A 21,949-nucleotide genomic window follows, 5' to 3' on the forward strand; every position below is an offset into this window, starting at 1 on the left:
ACTCAGACCATAAAAACTGAGAAGTGCCACCTTAAGTTCTTTTTGGAACAGGGCAGAAGTATACACACACTACAGTAAACAGAAATGCCTTACCCAAGGACTTGAGACTGTGTTTTGTCTTAACCCTTTGTTTCCCATTAGGTAATACCCTAAGCCTTAAGTCAGATGACTAATGGTAAGAAAAACTGACAAACTGAAAAACCAAAATATTTGTTTTAGCTTTTCATTTAGAACTGTGACTATAGGAATCAGAGATTAATGAAATATAAAGTGATCCACTCTGGGCACCTCAGCTGGCCCCAGCTTGCTATTAGTAACTGCCACACAGTGCTTACAGATCCCCTCAGAAGGACACCTCCTTAGTAAAAGAAAACCTAAAACCTTCCTAGACTAGAGATACATCAGAGAGTATATGGTTTACAACCAGACTTCCACATAGCTAAAGAAGATCCCTGACCTAACTGACCTAATTGAAAAATACAAACTATCACTCCAGTCTAGACTCTATGGCAATAAATTGCTATTGTTCAAAATGCTTCAGTCAAGTACCTATTTTAATGGATTTCTGTGTTCTTAAAGCCTTAGGTGGAGAGAATATAGAATGTTTACTTAACAAAAATCCTGCTGCATGTTATTTTATCATAGCAGCATACATAGGACCATAAAAAAGAACTAATATTTGGTTTATTCTAGAGAATAACTTTGAAAAACAAAAAACTTCCTTCTGAAAAACTATGTTCTCTTCTTCATTCTTGTTTTGTTAACTTTTGTAAAATTTGGGAGAGAGTCAGTGCCAAATTACCCAAAAGGAAAAAGATAAAGGATATCACAGGGGAGAAAAAAACTTCTCTATCCTCCTTGGGTTCAGTGACTGGGACCCACAAATCAAATCAATAAAAGATTAACAGGGAAAAAACAGTTTATTTACACATACAAAATGCATACTTGGAGGAAAACTAAGTGATGAGTAACTCAAGGGGATAGGTTTATATACCATCTTAATAAAGGGGGGTGACCAGTATGAAGAGGCTAAACAAAGGACAAGGGGTTTGGGGCTTTTGCAAGGGTGAGGAGTGATGAAGATACATATAGTAAATGGCTGTCGAGTAAGACTTGTTAATGTAAATAGTCATTCTCCTCTTCCTGGTATGAGAAATGGAAATTCATGTCCTGCTTTTATAAAGAAAGTAGAGGAAGGCAGAGAACTAATTGCCTTCAGCTCAAAATAACATTTTTGCCAAAATGACTTATCTTGGGTGGCATACTCTGATTCCCTTCAATATGCTTAGGGATCCAACAAAAGAGTAGTACCAAACAATTAAGAGTGCTTTGTTCTTTAAGACAAATATTTTATGTATTTTTTAAAGCCATGGATAACAATGAGAATTCTGCTGGGCTTCTTTAGTAGGCCTTTCAGTACTGTCATTTTTCATTTGGCAAGGAGAGAAGAGGCACAGCGCTTTCAGCTTTTAAAGGACTTAATTAGGCCCTGGAGGGTCATCTGTCTCTGTACTCTCACTTCATACTTTCAAATATATTTACCAAAAGTACCATAGTTTCAGAACATTAAGAAAAGTCTTAACTGTGAATTATTATTGCATAGGACATATTGCTAAAACCAAATTGTTTAAGAAGAAATTTTTTAACTTTACAGACCACAGAACAATCATCTTCTGGTCAATTCTTTTCAGACAGGCAAACAACATTCTTTCAAAATCTCATGAGGGGAAAAGGAGAGGCGTTTTCTACCCTTAAAGTAGCAGGCTGTTACTCTGCCTGAGCAAAGAGAAAAACGGTCATGGAGAAAGACATTTTGGCCAACTGCCGCCCCCGTGTTGGCAAGAGGCCACCTTCAGTTGGAAAACCATTTAACCAAAACATTCACTTACAAATGTCTTTATATGTCTGCAATCCATTTTAATGCTGTGTACATCTCTAACTTCAGTAGAGAGTAAGTTTTAAGAAGAAAATAAGGAACACATCATAAATTTCTCAGAATTTGAACAAAAACACTATCACAGGAGCATTCATGCAAAAGAAAATAATACCAAGAAGGTGGAGTTGTAACTACAATACTGAAAAAAGGAATGACTAGACACAACTTAAATGTTGATTACAGAAATGCAAACTCACATTTATGGTCAGGCATCCATGATGGGGTGACATCATGTCACCCCAGTTCTGAGAAAGGAATACAATCCTTTCCCTCTTACTTCACAACTTTGCTTAATGGAGAAAGGGACCACCCATCACGCAGGGGCAACTGAATGTGGCCTGGAAACATGAAGGCCTCAGCTCAAAAGGAGGTTTTAGTCTAAGAGTCAGACTGTATAATCCAAGAGATAATGAACTACCTTAACCATGACTTCCCAACAGGGGCGGGAGAGGGGTTATTAATTAAAGTAATTAATTTTTAATGCTATTTTAAAAGAACCTGACTACTGAAAAATTTAGAAGTACAAATGCCTTTCCACCTGCTACAGTGGCTACATGTGAGAAAGCTTCACTGTTAAAGAATTCCATGGTCATTTAAAAAGGATAAACAATGGTACTGGCACAAGAATATATCCACAGACCAGTGGAACAGAATAGAGACTCCAGACATTAACCCAAACAGATATGGTCAATTAACATACGATAAGGAGCCATGGACATAAAATGGGGAAACAACAGTCTCTTCAACAGATGGTGTTGGCAAAACTGGACAGCTACATGTAAGAGAATGAAACTGGCTCACTGTCTAACCCCATACACCAAAGTAAATTTGAAATAGATCAAAGACCTGAATGTAAGTCATGAAACCATAAAACTCTTAGAAAAAAACATAGGCAAAAATCTCTTGGGACATAAACATGAACAACTTCTTCATGAACATATCTCCCTGGGCAAAGGAAAAAAAAGCAAAAATGAACAAGTGGGACTACATCAAGCTGAAAAGCTTCTGTACAAGCAAAGGACACCATCAATAGAACAAAAAGGTATCCTACAGTATGGGAGAATATATTTGTAAATGACAGATCCACTAAAGGCTTGACATTCAAAATATATAAAGAGCTCACGCACCTCAACAAACAAAAAGCAAATAATCCAATTAAAAAATGGGCAGAGGAGCTGAACAGACACTTCTTCAAAGAAGAAATTCAGATGGCCAACAGACACATGAAAAGATGCTCCACATCGCTAGTTATCAAAGAAATGCAAATTAAAATCACAATGAGATATCACCTCACACCAGTAAGGATGGCTACCATCCAAAAGACAAACAACAAAAAATGTTGGTGAGGTTGTGGAGAAAAGAGAACCCTCCTACACTGCTGGTGGGAATGTAAATTAGTTCAACCATTGTGGAAAGCAGTAAGGAGGTTCCTCAAAATGCTCAAAATAGACATACCATTTGACCCAGGAATTACACTCCTAGGAATTTACCCTAAGAGTGCAGAATCCCAGTTTCAGAAAGACATATGCACCCCTATGTTTATCACATTACTATTTACAATAGCCAAGAAATGGAAGCAAACTAAGTGTCCATCAGTAGATGAATGGATAAAGAAGATGTGGTACATGTACACAATGGAATATTATTCAGCCATAAGAAAACAAATCCTACCATTTGCAACAACATGGATGGAGCTAGAGGGTATTATGCTCAGTGAAATAAGTCAAGCAGAGAAAGACAATTACCAAATGATTTCACTCATATGTGTAGTACAAGAACAAAGAAAAACTGAAGGAACAAAACAGCAGCAGAATCACAGAACCCAAGAATGGACTAACAGTTACCAAAGGGAAAGGGACTGGGGAGGATGGGAGGGAGGGGAGGGATAAGGGCGTGGAATAAGAAAGGGGGTATTATGATTAGCATGTATAACATGGTGGGGGGGGGGAATGGGGAGGGCTGTGCAACACATAAGACAAGTAGTGATTCTACAACATCTTACTACGCTGATGGACAGTGACTGTAATGGGGTTTGTAGGGGGGACTTGGTGAAGGGGGACCCTAGTAAACATAATGTTCTTCATGTAATTGTAGATTAATGATAACAAAAAAAAAAGAATAAACAAATGAAAAACAAAAAAAGGGATATGGAATCAAATGATTTCCAGTATGTAAGTGGTTTACTCTAGAACTTAACTCTGGCAGGCTGCCAACCCGGAAGCCTGACAAATTGTAGCAAGAACGGTCAGGTGAGAAAAGCCTCCACCCTGCACGCACTCCCTGGCAGTGCTGTCCACCCAGCAATGGACATGCACTCAGGGTTACCCTGTCCTGTGGTTTCCAAGTATTATGTAAATCTTACCATTTATACTATACTTTTACACAGAAAAATATTCATTGAGGAAAATTATCAAAGGTATACCTCTATGAACATGACTTGCACAAGTCTTTCATAAATATAAGTATGATATAATATAAAACCCAGATGAATTTATATTCCAAATGGTTGTGTGAGTAGTACACTATCCATAGGGCTTTTTTCTTTTTACAATTCTGAATTCCCTACATTTGACTATAAATATACATCTTATAAGTAAATATATGTATATTTTTAATCACCATCATAATTTAACAATGAAAGTAGAATACACCCTGATGATGAAGATGTGCTCTGGCCAAGTGACTGGACTTGAATGACAGCTCCTAAAATTCAAATTACCTACTATCCCTGACAGTTAATTCATCACCCTTAATTTTTTTACACTTGAGAGCAGTTGCAATACAGTCTATCATTAATAAACTTGGTTCCACCTTAAAAAACAGAATATAAAAGAAACAAAATAATAAATACAAAGACAGAACATAGTAAAAATACTTACCTCATAAGACCATAGTGAGCATGACACAAATAATACAAGCTAAATGGCTTGGCAAAGCGGAAGGCTACATGATCACCTGAATACATCCCAAAGTCAGAAGTCTGAGGTGATAGCTTTGGTTGCTCCCATGGAGGCCATGACAATTTATAATACTGTTCTCAGAGAAACGAATTCTGTAATAAGGGGTATAAAAAAATATACTAGAAACAAGCCCTGTCCTCCCTTCACCAACACCACCTATGAAACAGACTGAGATAGCACCTGAGGATTTCTCCCACTCTCCCATCTTCAATCTCACTTCCCAAGCACTCACTGGATTATGTTCTCAGAGTGCTCTAGAAAACGCTTCCAGTGCACACTATTTATGTGTAAAAATGTTCATATACATTATATGGAAACCACCATACATGGAACTTATCTTTAGGCAATCAAGAGCAGCAGAGGATTACCTTAAGGAATGGTGGACATGTACTGACTTCCGTTTAACTATATATGTGCCATCTCAGTCTGTCTCACAGGTAGTGTTGGTGAAGGTAGGACAGGGCTTGTTTCCAGTATATTTTTATTCCCCTTATTAAAGAATACTCTTGGCTTCAGATCACATTAAGAATTTGGCATTACAGCTTTGTAGGTGCTCATCAGAATGAAGATCAGATAGAAGTCCATATATATTTCTCATATATTCCTATTTACAATAATTACACATAATGTAACAAATTGCACTCTGAAGAATTCTTATTTGAGGATCTCTCCATCAATAAAAATAGTAATAGTGGTAGAAGTAATGTATGCTAAGTACTGACTACATACCAGATGCTATTGCAAACATTTTCATATAATTATTTATTTACTCTTTGAAACAACCCTCTGAGGTAAATACTTTACAGGGACAGCAGAGAAAACTGAACCACGGAGGGGGAAAATGGGAAATTTCTTCACTAAAAGCCAGATTATCTCTCTTTGCTTTTAACCACCAGGCTTGTCTCAGTCTGGTGGCTAGTATAATTACTTCCTATCATCAAGACCACTTCTGTAGTGCCTAACACACCTGACACCTCCATCTTGAACATGCCAAGAGCATAAAGGTGTAATCATTAGTTTTTGCTTATTCAACTGAAAGATTCTTCTCCCACAGACAGCCATGAGACTACCTTACCCTTTCCTTTATTTGATCTGCACAGTAACGTAAGAGGATACTGTTAGTCAGTATTCCCAATATTCCCTTATTTTTATCTGTAAAGGAGATTCATAATTACCCTAAGTACTTATAAGACTTGTAACTTCATCAAAAACAGGTAGAATCTCTCTCTTCCTGATCACTCACTCTAACTGGAGCCCTCACTGTTTCTGCCCCAAGTGCCCCACACTTCTCTAATTCTCGGCCCATACTGCTACCCAGTCAAGTTTCAAAAGCAGAAAATGGATCCCATTATTGCACTGCTTGAAGCCCTTCAATATTGCCCCATTTCCTCTGGCTGCAATACTTTGAATTGGGGCATATAATCAGTACCCTATGAAAATAAAATGGGAATTATGCAACATGACCAAAAAATTTTGCCTACAACCAATCAAGAAAACGTTTTATTTAATGCTTTAAAATTCCAAACATAAGTAACAAAATGCCATCTTTAGTTTCATAAAGGAATTAAAAATGTCTCTAAGCAAATCCATAAGCATTTTCTGAAAGAAAAGTTTATTTTAACCAAAAAAAAACCATAGAGCAACACACGGAATACAATGTCAAAAAATTTTTTAAAGAATTTAGAAACTTCAGAATGATAAACTTTCCATAACTAGCCACTTCATTTGAGCCTGTGTCACTAGGACAGCCTCTGTAATGTCCTTAGAAATGTAACTCATCAGAACTTTGTGTATGTTTTAGTTGTTACTCATATATATACAAGTGTAAGGCTCTATACTTAACCAGCCTCAAATAGAAAACTGCAGAAACATGCCAGAAACCAAAACCTCAAACTGTCTACGGCCCATCTTCTACAAAAGACCAACCGGAGACAGACTTAGGTCTGATTGTAGGGATGCAGTGCATCCTTCCTCCATGCCAAGTATCTAATCCCAAGTGTCTCACAGGAACAGCAGGTAACAGGAGTAAAGGGGCATCCTGTAAAATGATGGAGAAGGACTATGGCAAACCCCCTGAAAGGGGCAAGAGCCATAAGCCAGGGCTAGTAAACAGTCGTCATGAAAGAATGTTCTTGCAGGACAGCCACATAGTCTCATTTTGGAGAATATGGAAGAAGGGATTTTTATGTGAACTATCCCAGGTTTCCAAGCATTTCCAAGCATTCTGAGGTTCACAAACACATTGTGTATGATCCAGCCCACATTTACCAGTTTGCACCTCGTGATGGCATAGAATGTTTTTACTCATTTAACTGACAGGCACTTGTGCCAACCCTGCACCACACACTGGGATCGACATGAGGACAAACAATGAGGAAGTATCAGTCTGCGTCCTCATGCGGTGGAGAAGAAAAGCACACAGACAGAATGCCATAAATAACGTGGTGGTCACAGCAATGAAGGAACCAGGCAGAGTTCATGGAGGAGTGAGGAAAGAGTCCTGGGTCAGCTGAGAAACAGTACAAGAAGTCCAGGAAGTCTTCCCCCTGCAGGTGATCTGGGAGATGTCTGAGCCAAGATCAGAAACTGAGCCAAACAGAAAGTAAAAGGCAGAGAGGCTAGGCTGAGGCCAGAAAGATGAGGCTAGGAAGTGCAAGGCTTAGTCAGTACGGGGTGAGGGAGGAGGCTGCTGGACCAACCAAAATTCAGGGAAGGATGGACTGAACAAAACTACAGGCAGCAAACTGAACCATGAGAATGGATCATATGTCAGTGTGGACAAAGTCTGGCAAAAGCATTCAGAATTTTAATGTTATCATAAAATTTTCTCATTACTATAGTAATGTATGTTAAATGTTAAAACAGAAATAGTTATTCATGAAGGAGAAAATGTTATATTGTAATCCTACCATAATTTCTGTAAATTCCTTTTCATCTACAAATACCCAACTGACATTCTTTTCTCCAGCCTTTATTCTACTCATTTTTCCATTGATCCTAATTTTTATCTACTAAGACTTCTCCATTTTGGGACGTATATCAAAAAAAGCCTCCTCAAACCTTATGTGGAATAAAATGGAGCATAAAAAGCTAGATTAGAAAAAATAAGTGTGATTCAGAGGATTAAAGATGGTGGCATCAGAGGTGAGAGAGAAACCTCCTCCTAAAACCACATATAATATGAAAATATAGTTATTACAACTAATCCTAAAAGAGCAACAGGAAAGAAGGCTAAGCCAGACTGTACACACCTGGAGACAAGAGCAAACCTCACGGAACAGGGTAACATACCAAAGCCATGATACAGAGGGACCCAAGCCCTTCCCTGACCCCAGATCACTAGCAGGAGGAGAGAAATGGAGTGCAGAGTGGGTGGAGCCTAGGACTGCTGAACACCCAGCCCTGGAGATCTGCTCTGGGAACATGAACCTAAATTGCATGGTGCTCTGGAGATTTGTGGGGTTGGAAAGCTAACACAAGAGGGGATACTTGGAGACACTGAGATTCCAGTCGCTTGTGGAAAACAGGTATCCACATCCAGCTACTCTGGGACAAAAGAAAGGCAGGCAGTCTGAGAGACTTCCTAACAGCGAGAGGGCTGCTAAAGTGGCAAGGATTGCACAGAGCTTGGTGTTCAGGAGAAAGGATAGGTGGATAAAATTGGACCAGCACACCCTGCCCAGCAAGTTGGGAACGTTCAGGAGCTTTAGGTGGTCCGTCCCCCGGCTGGCTACACAGCACTGAGGGCCCCCTCTGTGATATGCAGCTTGCTGAGCCTTCCTCCCAGCCTGCTGGACAGACTCACAACTGGCAGTCCCTGTCCTGCTGTCACGCCACCCAGGGGGAGAACCCAACTATGGCAGTTACTAACCCAAAGGACAAAGACTTACACCTGTGCGCTCGGCCCACTGGTTCTGACGATGGACACAGGCACAGCAGCCTGGAAGCAAAAAACAGCTCTTTCCTCCTCCCAGGCACCAGCGCCACTCCACTGCGATCCCCAATGACACTCAAGGGGCTGAGGAGCTCCAGAGAGTAGAGCTTCTGGGTACTAGACAGCACCACATACAAACCTGGAACATCAAAGGAATCTGCTTCTAAGCAAAATCTCACAAACTCCAGAAAAAAGGACAAGTGAAACTGAAGTCATCAATCTTCCTAAAAGAGACTTCCAAATAAAAATCATAAACATGCTCATAGAGGTACACAAAAATATTCAACAACTCAGGGATGAATTTACAACAGAGATTCAATTATTAAATTCAGTATTTGAAATGAAAAATACAATGGAGGGATTTAAAAGCAGATTAGATGTAGTAGAAGAGACAGTAAATGAAATAGAAATTAGATAAGATGAATACAAAGAAGATGGGGCACAGAGAGAAAAAAGGATCTCTAGGGATGAAAGAATATTGAGAGAACTGTGTGACCAATCCAAACGGAAAAATATTCACATTATAGGGGTACCAGAGGAAGAAGAGAGAGAAAAAGGGATAGAAAGCGTCTTTAAGGAGGTAATTACCGAAAACTTCCCCAATATGCGGAAGGAGATAGTCACTCAGGCCATGGAGGTGCACAGTTCTCCCAACACAAGTGACACAAGGAAGACAAGACCATGACATATAATAATTAAAATGGCAAAAATCAAGCATAAGGACAGACTTTTAAAGCAGCCAGAGACAGAAAAAAAGAGATCACATACAAAGGAAAACCCATCAGGCTATCATCAGACTTCTCAACAGAAATCTTACAGGCCAGAAGGGAGGGGCATGATATATTTAATGCAATGGAACAGTCCCACCCACAGTAACCACAGAGTCTTCTCACAGCACGCAGCTAACCGGGCCACACCCAGAGGATGCCCCCTGCGTGCAGCTGCCCAGAACAAACAGCGGAGACCAGCGCAGAGCCCGTAAGGCACAAAGGGGCTTTATTCTCGTGATGAACACACACTGCTCACCTGCAATCCCCACCAGTGCTCTAGGCCATCCCGAGGGTGGCCCTGCAAGGACAGCTCAGGGGATCAACCGAGAGGCTGGCCCCTGCACCCAGTAGACCAGCAGAGGCAGAAGAAGCCAGCCCAGAGTCCAGAAGGCACGTACGGACTCTGCTCTCATGGCAAACATGTGCTGATCACCTGCAACCACCGCTAGTACCCTAGGCCACCCCGAGGGCTGGCCCATGCACGGCAGCTCAAGGGATTAACCCAGAGGCTACCCCCTGTGCCCAGATGCCCAGCAGAGGCAGAGGAAGCCAGCACGGAGTCCGGGAAACACGTAGGAGCTCTGTTCTCACGGTGAACACACGCTGATTGCCTGCACCCACCACCAATGCCCTAGCCACCCTGAGGGCCGCCCTGCCCACAGCAGCTCAGAGGATTAACATAGAGGCTGCCACCTCCACCTGGTTGACCAGCACAGGCAGTGGAAACCAGTGCAGAGTCCAGAAAGCACTTAGGGGCTCTGTTCTCACAGCAAACATGCACTGCTCGCCTATAAATACCACAAATGCCTTAGGCCTTCCAAAGGGCTGCCCAGCCCATGGCAGTTCAGGGGATCAATCCAGAGCCTACTTACTGTGTGCAGTTGCCCGGCACAGGCAGTGGAGACGGGCAAGGTGACCAGCAAGCAGGAAGGGACTTTGTTCTCCCAGCTGACAGACGCACCACTCGCCAGCAAGCACTTCTATCGCTATGAAAAGGCAGAAGAACCTAGTTCAGTCCAAGATCCCTCAAACGCCAGAGAGAGGACTTGGAGAGACTGAAATAACCTATCTTCATGAAAAAGAATTCAAAATAAAACTCATAACCACGCTAATAGAGCTACAGAGAAATATGCAAGAGGTAAGGGATGAATTCTGAAGGAGGTTAAGAGAAATGAAACAAACAATGGAAGGATTTAAGAGCAGACTGGATGAGGTTCAAGAGTGTTAATGGAACAGAAATCAGAGAACAGGAATACAGAGAATCATCTCAGGTAGAGAGACATAGAAGGATCTCTAGAAATGAAAGAATATTAGGAGAACTGTGTGACCAATCAAAACATAACAACATTTGTATTAAAGGGGTACCAGAAGAAGAAGAGAGAGAAAAAGGGACAGAAAGTGTCTTTGAAGAAATAATTGCTGAAACTTCCCAATCTGAGAAGGAAATAGTCTTATCAGACCATGGAAGTCCACAGAACTCCCAACACAAGGGAATCAAGGAGGACAACACCAAGACATATAATACTTAAAATGGCAAAGATCAAAGATAAGGACAGGATATTAAAAACAGCCAGAGAGAGAAAAAAGATCATATACAAAGGAAAACTGATCAGGATATCATCAGACGTCTTAATAGAAACCTTACAGGCCAGAAGGGAATGGCATGATACATTTAATGCAATGAAACAAGAGGCTATGGAACGACGAATACTGTATGCAGCAAGATTATCATTTAAATTTGAAGGAGGGATTAAACAATTCCCAGAGAAGCAAAGGTTGAAGGAATTTACCTCCCACAAACCACCTCTACAGTGTATTTTAAATGGATTCCTCTAGATGGAAGTACTCCTAAGGCTAAAGAGATGTCACCAGAGAAAATAAAATCACAACAAAGAAAGGAGACCAGCCAAATATTGACTAAAGACAAATAAAATCAGCTATCCACAGAATCAGTCAAAGGAAACAGAAGAATACAGAATAAAACACCTAACATATAAACAGTGGAGGAGGAACAGAAAGAAGGAAGAGAAATAAAGAATCATCATACTGTGTTTATAATTGCTTAATAAAGAGAGATAAGTTAGACAGTCAGATAGTAAAGAAGCTATACAGGAACCTTTGGTAACCACTAATCTAAAGCCTGCAATGGGAATAAGTACACATCTTTCGATAATCACCCTAAATGTAAATAGACTGAATGCACCAATCAAAAGACACAAGAGTAATAGAACGGATAAAAAAACAAGACCCATCTTTATGCTGCTTACAAGAGACTCACCTCAAACACAAAAATATACACAGACTAAAAGTGAAGGGATGGGAAAAGATATTTCATGGAAACAATAGGGAGAAAAAAGCAGATGTTGCAGTACTTCTATGAGACAAAACAGACTTCAAAACAAAGAAAGTAACAAGAGAAAAATAAGGAAATTACATAATGATAAAGGGGTCAGTCCAGCAAGAGGATATAACCACTATAAATACATATGCACCCAACACAGAAGCACTGAAACAAATACTAACAGCATTAAGGAGGAAATACAATGCAATGCATTCATTCTAGGAGACTTCAACACACCACTTACCCCAAAGGACAGATCAACCAGACAGAAAATGAGTAAGGACACAGAGGCACTGAACAACACACTAGAACTGATGGTCCTAATAGACATCTACAGAACTCTACACCCAAAAGCAGCAGGATACACATTCTTCTCAAGTGCACATGGAACATTTTCCAGAATACACCACATACTAGGCCACAAAAAGAGCCTCAGTAAATTCAAAAAGACTGAAATTCTACCAACCAACCTCTCAGACCACAAATGTATAAAACTAGAAATAGATTATATGAAGAAAACAAAAAGGCACACAAACACATGGAGGCTTAACAACATGCTCCTAAATAATCAATGGATCAATGACCAAATTAAAATAGAGATCAAGCAATATATGGAGACAAATGACAACAACAGCACAAAGCCCAAACTTCTGTGGGATGCACCGAAGGCAGTTCTAAGAGGAAAGTATATAGCAATCCAGGCCTATTTAAAGAAGGAACAACAATCCCAAATGAATAGTCTAAAGTCACAATTATAGAAACTGGATAAAGAAGAACAAATGAGGCCCAAAGTCAGTGGAAGGAAGGACATAATAAAGATCAGAGAAGAAATAAATAAAATTGAGAAGAATAAAAAATAGAAAGAAACAATAAACCCAAGAGCTGGTTCTTTGAGAAAATAAACAAACTAGATAAACCCATAGCCAGACTTATTAAGAGAAAAAGAGAATCTACACACATAAACAGAATCAGAACTGAGTAGGGAAAAATCAAGACAGATCCACAAAAATACAAAGAACTATTAGAGAATACTATGAAAAAGATGGAAAACCTAGAAGAAATGGACAACTTCCTAGAAAAACACAACATTTCAAGATTGACCAAGGAAGAAACAGAAAACCTAAACAGACTGATTACCAGCAATGAAGTTGAATCAGTAATAAAGAACTACCCAAGAACAAAATCCCCAGGCCAGATGGATTCACTGTTGAATTTTATCAGACATACAGAGAAGACATAATACCCATTCTTCTTAAAGTTTTCCAAAAAATAGAAGAAAAGGGAATACTTCCAAACTCATTCTATGAAGCCAGCATCACTCTAATACCAAAACCAGGCAAAGACACCACAAAAAAAGAATTACAGACCAATATCCCTGATGAACATAGATGCAAAAATACTCAACAAAATATTAGCAAACAGAATTCAAAAATATATTAAGAGAATCATAAACCATGATCAAGTGGGATTCATCTCACGGATGCAAGGACGGTACAACATTCGAAAAATCCATCAGCATCATCCACCACATCAACAAAAAGAAGGACAAAAACCACATGATCATCTACATAGATGCCAAAAAAGCATTTGACAAAATTAAACATCCATTCATGATTAAAACTCTCAACAAAATGGGGATAGAGGGCAAGTACCTCACATAATAAAGGCCATACATGACAAACCCACAGCGAAGATCATACTGAACAGCGAGAAGCTGGAAAGTTTTCACTTAAGACCGGGAACAAGACAGGGATGCCCATTCTCCCCACTTTTATTCAACATAGTACTGGAGGTCCTCGCAATGACAATCAGACAAAACAAAGAAATACAAGGAATCCAAATTGGTAAAGAAGTCCAATTGTCACTATTTACACATGACATGATATTGTACATAAAAAACCCTAAAGACTCTACTCCAAAACTACCAGAATATCTGAATTCAGCAGACTAGCAGGATACAAATTAATACACAGAAATCTGTTGCTTTCCTATACGCTAACAAACTAGCTGAAAGAGAAATCAGGAAAAATTGCATTCACAATTGCATCAAAAAGAATAAAATATCTAGGTATAAACCTGACCAAGGAAGTGAAAGACCTATACTATGAAAACTACACGACACTCTCAAGAGAAATTAAAGAGGACACTAACAAATGGAAACTCATCCCATGCTCTTGGCAAGGAAGAATTACTATTGGCAAACTGGCCATCCTGCCTAAAGCAATCTACAGATTCAATGCAATTCCTATCAAAATACCAACAGCATTCTTCATCAAACTGGATCAAATAGTTTTCGAAAAACTCATATCGAACCATAAATGACCCCAAATAGCCAAAGCAATACTATGAAGGAAGAATAAAGCAGGGGGGATCTTGCTTCCCAACTTCAAGCTCCACTACAAAAAAGACAAATTGGTACAGGCACAAGAACAGACCCACAGACCAGTGGAACAGAATAGAGACTCCAGACATTAACCCAGACGTACATGGTCAATTAATATACAATAAAGGAGCCATGGACATACAATGGGGAAATGACAGTCCCTTCAACAGATGGTGTTGGCAAAACTGGACAGCTATATGTAAGAGAATGCAACTGGATCACTGTCTAACCCCATACACCAAAGTAAATTCGAAATGGATCAAAGACCTGAATGTAAGTCATGAAACCATAAAACTCTTAGAAAAAAATATAGGCAAAAATCTCTTGGACATAAACATGAGCAACTTCTTCATGAACATATCTCCCCAGGCAAGGGAAACAAAAGCAAAAATGAACAAGTGGGACTACATCAAGCTGAAAAGCTTCTGTACAGCAAAGGACACCATCAATAGAACAAAAAGGCATCCTACAGTATGGGAGAATATATTCATAAATGACAGATCCGATAAAGACTTGACATTCAAAATATATAAAGAGCTCGCGCACCTCAACAAACAAAAAGCAAATCATCCAATTAAAAAATGGGCAGAGGAGCTGAACAGACACTGCTCCAAAGAAGAAATTCAGATGGCCAAGAGACACTTGAAAAAATGATCCACATCTCTAATCATCAGAGAAATGCTAATTAAAACCACAATGAGACAGCACCTCACACCAGTAAGGATGGCCACCATCCAAAAGACAAACAACAACAAATGTTGGCGAGGATGTGGAGAAAGGAGAACCCTCCTACACTGCTGGTGGGAATGTGAATTAGTTCAACCACTATGGAAAGCAGTACGGAGGTTCCTCAAAAAACTCAAAATAGAAATACCATTTGACCCAAGAATTCCACTCCTAGGAATTTACCCTAAGAATGCAGGAGCCCAGTTTGAAAAAGACATACACACCCCTATGTTTATCGCAGCACTATTTACAATAGCCAAGAAATGGAAGCAAACTAAGAGTCCATCAGCAGATGTATGGACAAAGAAGATGTGGTACATATACACAATGGAATACTATTCAGCCATAAGAAACAAATCGTACCATTTGCAACAACATGGATGGAGCTAGAGGATATTATGGTCAGTAAAATAAGTCAGGCAGAGAAAGACAAACACCAAATGATTTTCCTCATTTGTGGAGTATAACAACGAAGCAAAACTGAAGGAACAGAATAGCAGCAGATTCACAGACTCCAAGAAGGGACTAGCAGTTACAAAAGGGGAGGGGTGATGGAGGGTGGGTGGTGAGGGAGGGAGAATGGGATGGAGGGGTACTGTGATTGGTGCACATGGTGTGCAGGCAGTCAAGGGGAAGACAGTATGGCACAGAGAAAACATATAGGGACTCTGTGGCATCTTACTACACTGATAGATGGTGAATGCAATGGGGTACGGGGGGACTCGATAATAAGGGTGAATGAAAAAAAATAAAATATAAAATAAATAATAAAATACAATACAAAGCTGAACAACAAAAAAAAACTAGATTATGTCTCAGTTTAAGAAGACAAATCCACTTTCATAAAGACACCATGTTTGTGTCAATTGCTTCCACCTTTATACACAGCACAGGGCAGAATGTGATGCCCCTCTTCTCTTTTCCAGCAGAGAATTCACACTCTAAAGGGGGCTTGGCCCTGCACACAGTATGGCCCTTCCTTCTTAATTCCTTTAGCTAGGTAAAGGCTGCAATGAAGTGAACAGCTATTCTGTGCATCAAAGGACATTATCAAGAAAGTGGAAAGAATATATAGAATGGGGGAAAAAATTTGTAAATCACCTATCTGATAAGGGTCTAACTATTCAGATTACATAAAAACGTCTTACAAGTCAACCAAAAGACAAACAACCCAATTAAAAGACAAGCAAAGAAACTGACTAGCCATTTCTCCAAAGAAGATATGCAAATGGCCAAAAAGCACATGAAAAGACATTTACCATCATTAGTCATTAGGAGAATGCAAATAAAAACCACAAGATACTCCTTCACACCCATTAGGCTGGTGATCATCAAAAATATGGAAAATAAGTGTTGTAAAGATGTACAGTGACTGGAACCCTTGTATATTGCTGATAGGAATGCAAAATGGTTTAGTCACTGTGAAAAATAACTTGGCAGTTCCTCAAAAAGTTAAACACAAAATTACCCCATGACCCAAGATATTCCACTCCTATGTACCCAAAGAACCGAAAACAGGTACTTAAATTATTTTACATGAATGTTCATAGTAGCAAGATTCACAATAGCCAAAATGTGGAAACAACCCAAACGTGCACCAATGGGTGAACAAATTGCAGCAATGGAATATTATTCAGCCATGAAAAGAGAAGGCTACACATGCTACAATATGGAACCTTAAGGATATTATGTAAGTGAAATAATTTAGTCACAAAAAGACAAATACTGTAGAACTCTACCTAGATCAGGTACCTGGAGATGTGAAATTTATACAGACAGAAAGTAGAGTAATGGTTGCAAGTGTCTGGGGAAAGAAGGTAATGGGGAGGAAGTATTTAATGGACACAGAGCTTCAGTTTTACAAGATGAAAAGAATTCTGAAGATGGGTTACACAGCAATGTGACTGTACTTACCTGTATACCTAAAACTGGTGAGATGGTGGATGTTATGTGTATTTTGCCAACTTTTTTTTTCATTGTTCAGAAATGAAATACTGACATATGCTACAAAGTGGATGAACCTTAAAAATGCTATCCTAATGAAGAAGCCAGACACAAAGGGTCACATATTGTATGTATTTCTAAGATAGGTAAATTCATACAGACAGAAAGTAGACTGGTAGTTGCCAAAAGCTGTGGGGAAAGAATGAGGAGCACATTCTAAAGGGTTTGGGTTTCTTTATGGGGTGATGAAAATGTTCTAGAATGAGATAAAGGCGATAGTGGCACAGTTTTATAATATATTAAAACCCACTAAATTACATATATCTAATAGGCAAATTTTATAGTACATGAATAGTATCTCAGTTTAAGAAAAACTTTTTTAAAGTCAGAAGCTGCTCCTAAAACAACAAAGTCGCAGCTGCACTAGTCAAATGGCATTTTGCCACATTTCCACTTTTATAAGTTATCTGCAGGTACCAGTTTTCTTTATTAAGTTAACACACTTTCTTCACTTCTCTTTGCCTTTCACTAGAGTTCACAGCAATAGGTAGGCTGGTCGGTGTATAAGAAGCTCTGGCGCGTGTGCCCCCGGGTGCCCTGATCTACTCAGGCCTACACAGGCGCTTGCCTTTCCCAGGCCTTAGGGACCTTGCCCCGTGAGTAACCCCCCGCCCCCACCGCCACTCACCACACAGCTGCTCCAGTCTGTCCCTTCTGCTGCCACAGCCTTACCTCACTGCTGTCCCTAATCTCCATTCCAGTCTTCTGCTCTGGGGGCAGTTTCTCTCTGACACTCAGCTGGTACCCCTGTGTTGCAGCCTGGGCTCAGTACAGCTGAACTTGGGCCCTAATGCGAGCCCAGCTACGACATCGGCCTTCTCATCTCCACTGCTGCTTATGCTTGAGAGGTGCCCTAGTTACTGACAAGTTCTACGTGCTCTGATGCTGGAGAAGGAGTTAGAAAGAAAGGAGGGAGAAAAAAACCAACACTCTGAAGATAAGAGAGGGAGAGTGAGAAAGAAGAAACTGTTTCAGGTAATCACAAAAATATAATCAAAAGCCCCAGATTAGGAGACACTCTGTTCCTTCTGGATGAGGCAGAGATAGAGTGCTCTCACTCCCCAAAGAAAACAAAAGGCCAGCTACTGGGTGTGAGAGTCAAGAAGCTCAAAGAGGAGCAACAAGAAATAAAAAAAGGAGAGTGAAAAAGGCCCGGCAAAGGCAGACCCAAGGAGGCAAGTCCCCAGGTCAGAACGAACGCCCCAGGCGCCCAGCTCTGGTCTCTAGTTACCATGATGGGGCTGCAGACGAGAACTACACAAGACAAGCAGGAATCACAAAGAAAAAGCATGCCAAGTGGTAGTGAAGCCCACGATGTCTTTTAGAGGGCTTTCAATCACTGAAATGTAACATCCTGATGTCTGCACGGGTCTGCTGGTGTTACTCTGGGCAGGTCAAAGCCCCACGGGCTGTGATCTCCAAAAGTGCCTTTCATTTGCACTGCCCTTTGTAGTTGCAAAGTACATCTAATTTGAGCCTCACAAATACCCCAAGCAGAAGAAAGAATAGCCATCACCTTCAATTTACAAATGTCTTATGACTTCACTCATCTTTCCACTGCCTCATACTGTTTGTCTCCTCCTGTCTGCTGTCAGGGGAAACATACACAGTAGGCCCACGTACTATAAACACACGGAGAAAACTGGTGTCAAAGGCAGAAAAGCCAATGAGAAATGAACCTGGAGAATATGAATGAAGAGACTTTTCTCTAGAATTACATAGTATCTGCTATATACAAAAGAATATGTATAGTATATATATATATGCAAGTTAAGCAGCACAATTATAAAGCAAACAGTGAACCCATCCCCCAAAATAGGAACTAAAACGATCAATGCTGCAAAAGGTACCCACCCAGTTATCTCTGCCGAGACAATAAAGGGAAGGAGAGAAGTAAGGAAAGGATGAGGCAGGAAGGAGAAAGTTCTTGAATTTGGCTTTGCTTTTACATGGGGAAGGCCTGACAGGAACAACCCCACTGCACAGCGGAGACAAAGGGAAAGACTTTGGCCATGATGGCAAGGTTAAAATCATCTCATTAAACATTCACTGGGCCATTCAGGTACTGTCCAAACTGATCCTGTTCTATCTCCGACCTCAGAGAGATGAAATCCTTGTTAGAAGCAGCAAGGACCCGGGTTCCATGCTGCAAGTTACAGTGTGCATTTTTGAAGCTCACTGAGTGATACTGAGACAGGGACCGTGGGTGTGGTCAGAGTAGGGTGAGGACCTCTGGAAAAAGACCCCTACCAAAACTCTGTATTAAACAATTAAGCAAAGTCAGAGTCACATTAATTGTATAAAGTGAAATATCAAACTAGGAATATAAGCATTCTTCAGTGAAGATTAGTTAAAATTAAAAAGCCAGGAGTAACTTGGCCTGGAATGTTTAAACATCCCCCAGATAAGAAAATGCCTCAGCATAGCCCTTGTCCTGTTTGTGTCAATTTAATGAGGCTATTGTAAAGTTTACTTTGGCCTGCTAAAAGGCCCAGTTTATCTTTAACTTTACCCAGATGTTGCTTTTCCTCCTCCAGTCCCTAATCATGTAATATATAACATGGGCAATTAATATAGCAGGCAATAAACAGCAATAAACAACATAGTGAAGGGCAGGAAGGATTCCCATCTTAAAGATAAGACTGCATTTTAACACCCAAGAAGTTAAGAAGATTTTTAACTTACTATTTAGCGAACAGACAATAACTCAGCCCACCTTGACAGCAAGACAAGCAGCCTTACTGATATGCTCCCAAACCAAGAAACTGCTATTCTGGGAAAGAATGAGAGCAGTAAATTTCTTATGTTAACTCTGCAAAATAGTCCAGAAAACTGGTAAGAAACTTAGTATCTCTTCAAAGATAAACACTTAGAGAACATCTGGTGGGTCTGCACCCCTAGCTCTTTGTCTCTCAACCATATATAAATCCCCTAGACAACGCACCACGACGGGCTCTCTTGTCCCCTTCTGGCGTCAGCCAGGAGCTCTGTTCTCTCACCGTACTAAATAAAAGCTTCTCCCTGGCTCTCCTACCTTGACTGTTCACTAAGTTCATTCTTTGACTCCACAAACAAGAACCCTAGCATCAATACTTCCACCAAAATGTTAACATGTCCAAATCTGTAAAAGAGGTATTTTTCTTTCCCAAGAGTAGATGCCACCTTACTCCTCTTCCCACCCCCAGTAAATTCAGAAAGAAACCAGAAGAGTGGCTTCTTTGAATACCACAAGCCCCTATGATTGAAGGTTTGGAGGCTTTACAGCCAAGAGCTTTCTTCCCTGCAGGATTCACTATAGTCATTCTGTGGCCATTTTAACCACAGAATAATTTTTATCACATGTAATTAGCAGAATTAAAAGTGCACTGCCTCCCAAATCTTAATGAATTTAGTTCTGTCCTAAAGCATTAGGCAGACATTTCTGAGCTCCATTTTCAACTACTACTTCAGGAGTTTCCTTCTCTACCACAAACTCAGATAACAGCCCCACTCAATGCATCCCCAGTTTGTTTTTAGGGTACAAAAGGCAAGACTTCTATCTGACAGTCTCCAGGTGCACGACAGTTAAAAACTATTCTGTTCACTGATGCCTAAGCTAGTACATTCATTTGCTCACTATCATCACTGTTTACTAACTGCAGAGCATTTATCTGAAATTATTTATTTCATGATCACTACTATATCCTTAGTACATTGAAGATACAGCCAATCAAATACTTGTTGAGCTGATCAGTAACAAATTAATTAACAATACTCCCCAGAAATCTGCAATGAGCCTCCCCTCTCTTCTAGGCATCTCAGAATATGTGGCTCAACTCCACAGAGCGCATGTGGTCTTTGAAAACAAGACCTGAGGTGGCCCCAGCCCTGTAACTTAGTAGGACTGAAGGTTCTCCTTCTGATCCTAGGACACAAACATGTTTAAATCTGGAATTTTTTTGAAAATCATTTTAGAAGAAGCTAGTAAATAAACTATTCTGAATCTGCTAATTAAGGAAAGAATCAAGCATGCATACTGACTTTCCTATCCAAACTACACCTAAAGTATCAAACAGTTGATATGGGGAAGCTTCTCTTTACAAAACAGTCCAGGAAATGAATAAAGAAAAGGAGGAATGATAAAACTGCAATATCAACATTTTGCAACACCTAATGAATTAAATTAATGGATGGTAGACAATGGTCATGAGTGATAGATAACATTACAAAAGAAGGGGTAGTCAGACATTATATATATTGAAAGATAAAAAAGTTGAAACTTCTGCCAAAAGTTAATGATATTTTTCAACCTATGTAATAAAAGGCAACAGGTATGACAGGGATTGTGGGGGTGGGAGAAGATGCAGAGTAGAGTCCCATGGAAGTGTGTTTCCTGAACTTTGATTTTTTAAAAAGAGAAAAAACATTCAAATAGAAAAACTGACAAAGTGAAGAATCTGGAAATTTATAAATGAAAAAGATAGAAACAGCTAATAAATGTAAAGAGAGAAAGTCTGACCCCATTTATAATCAAATGTAAATTAAAATAATTGTTTTAACTGTATCATCCAGAATTCACAAGAGTTTAATAACACAACTTGTGAAAGTATAAACTGGCAAACCTCCTAAGGATCAACTTGGAAATGTTTCCAAATATATTTTTAAAACACCTGGTGGTTCAGTAATTTGAAATCCAGAAGTTCATGTTCCAGATATTTTATGCTCATTACAACATTAAATATAATAGCAAAAAAAAACACCCAAACAACAAAAACCCTGCAAATGTAGATGTCCACCAATGGAAAACATTAAACAAACTGTTGAAATTCAGTAAAATTTTTTAAGCACTCATTCACACAAAGAATATTTAGAAAAAAAGGAACATGCTTTAGAATATATTACTAGCCTTCTTAAGG

The 21,949-nt window shown here is 39.7% G+C and overlaps 1 protein-coding gene across 16 annotated transcripts in view; it reads right to left on the reverse strand.

Annotated features, from left to right (window-relative positions):
* Positions 1 to 21,949, reverse strand: part of SRPK2 (SRSF protein kinase 2) — a 317,158-nt gene that overhangs the window by 216,160 nt on the left and 79,049 nt on the right. For 6 of the 16 annotated variants that reach the window (XM_073238989.1, XM_073238986.1, XM_073238987.1 and 3 more), the window contains exon 3: positions 10,473 to 10,586. The exons of the other annotated variants lie outside the window; for them this stretch is intronic. In XM_073238989.1, coding sequence (XP_073095090.1) covers positions 10,473 to 10,586 — 114 coding nt within the window. The remainder of the gene's footprint in view (positions 1 to 10,472; positions 10,587 to 21,949) is intronic. 16 annotated transcript variants of the gene reach the window in all.

This window comes from Manis javanica, chromosome 6 (assembly GCF_040802235.1).
Source record: "Manis javanica isolate MJ-LG chromosome 6, MJ_LKY, whole genome shotgun sequence".
NCBI classification, from domain to species: Eukaryota; Metazoa; Chordata; class Mammalia; order Pholidota; family Manidae; genus Manis; species Manis javanica.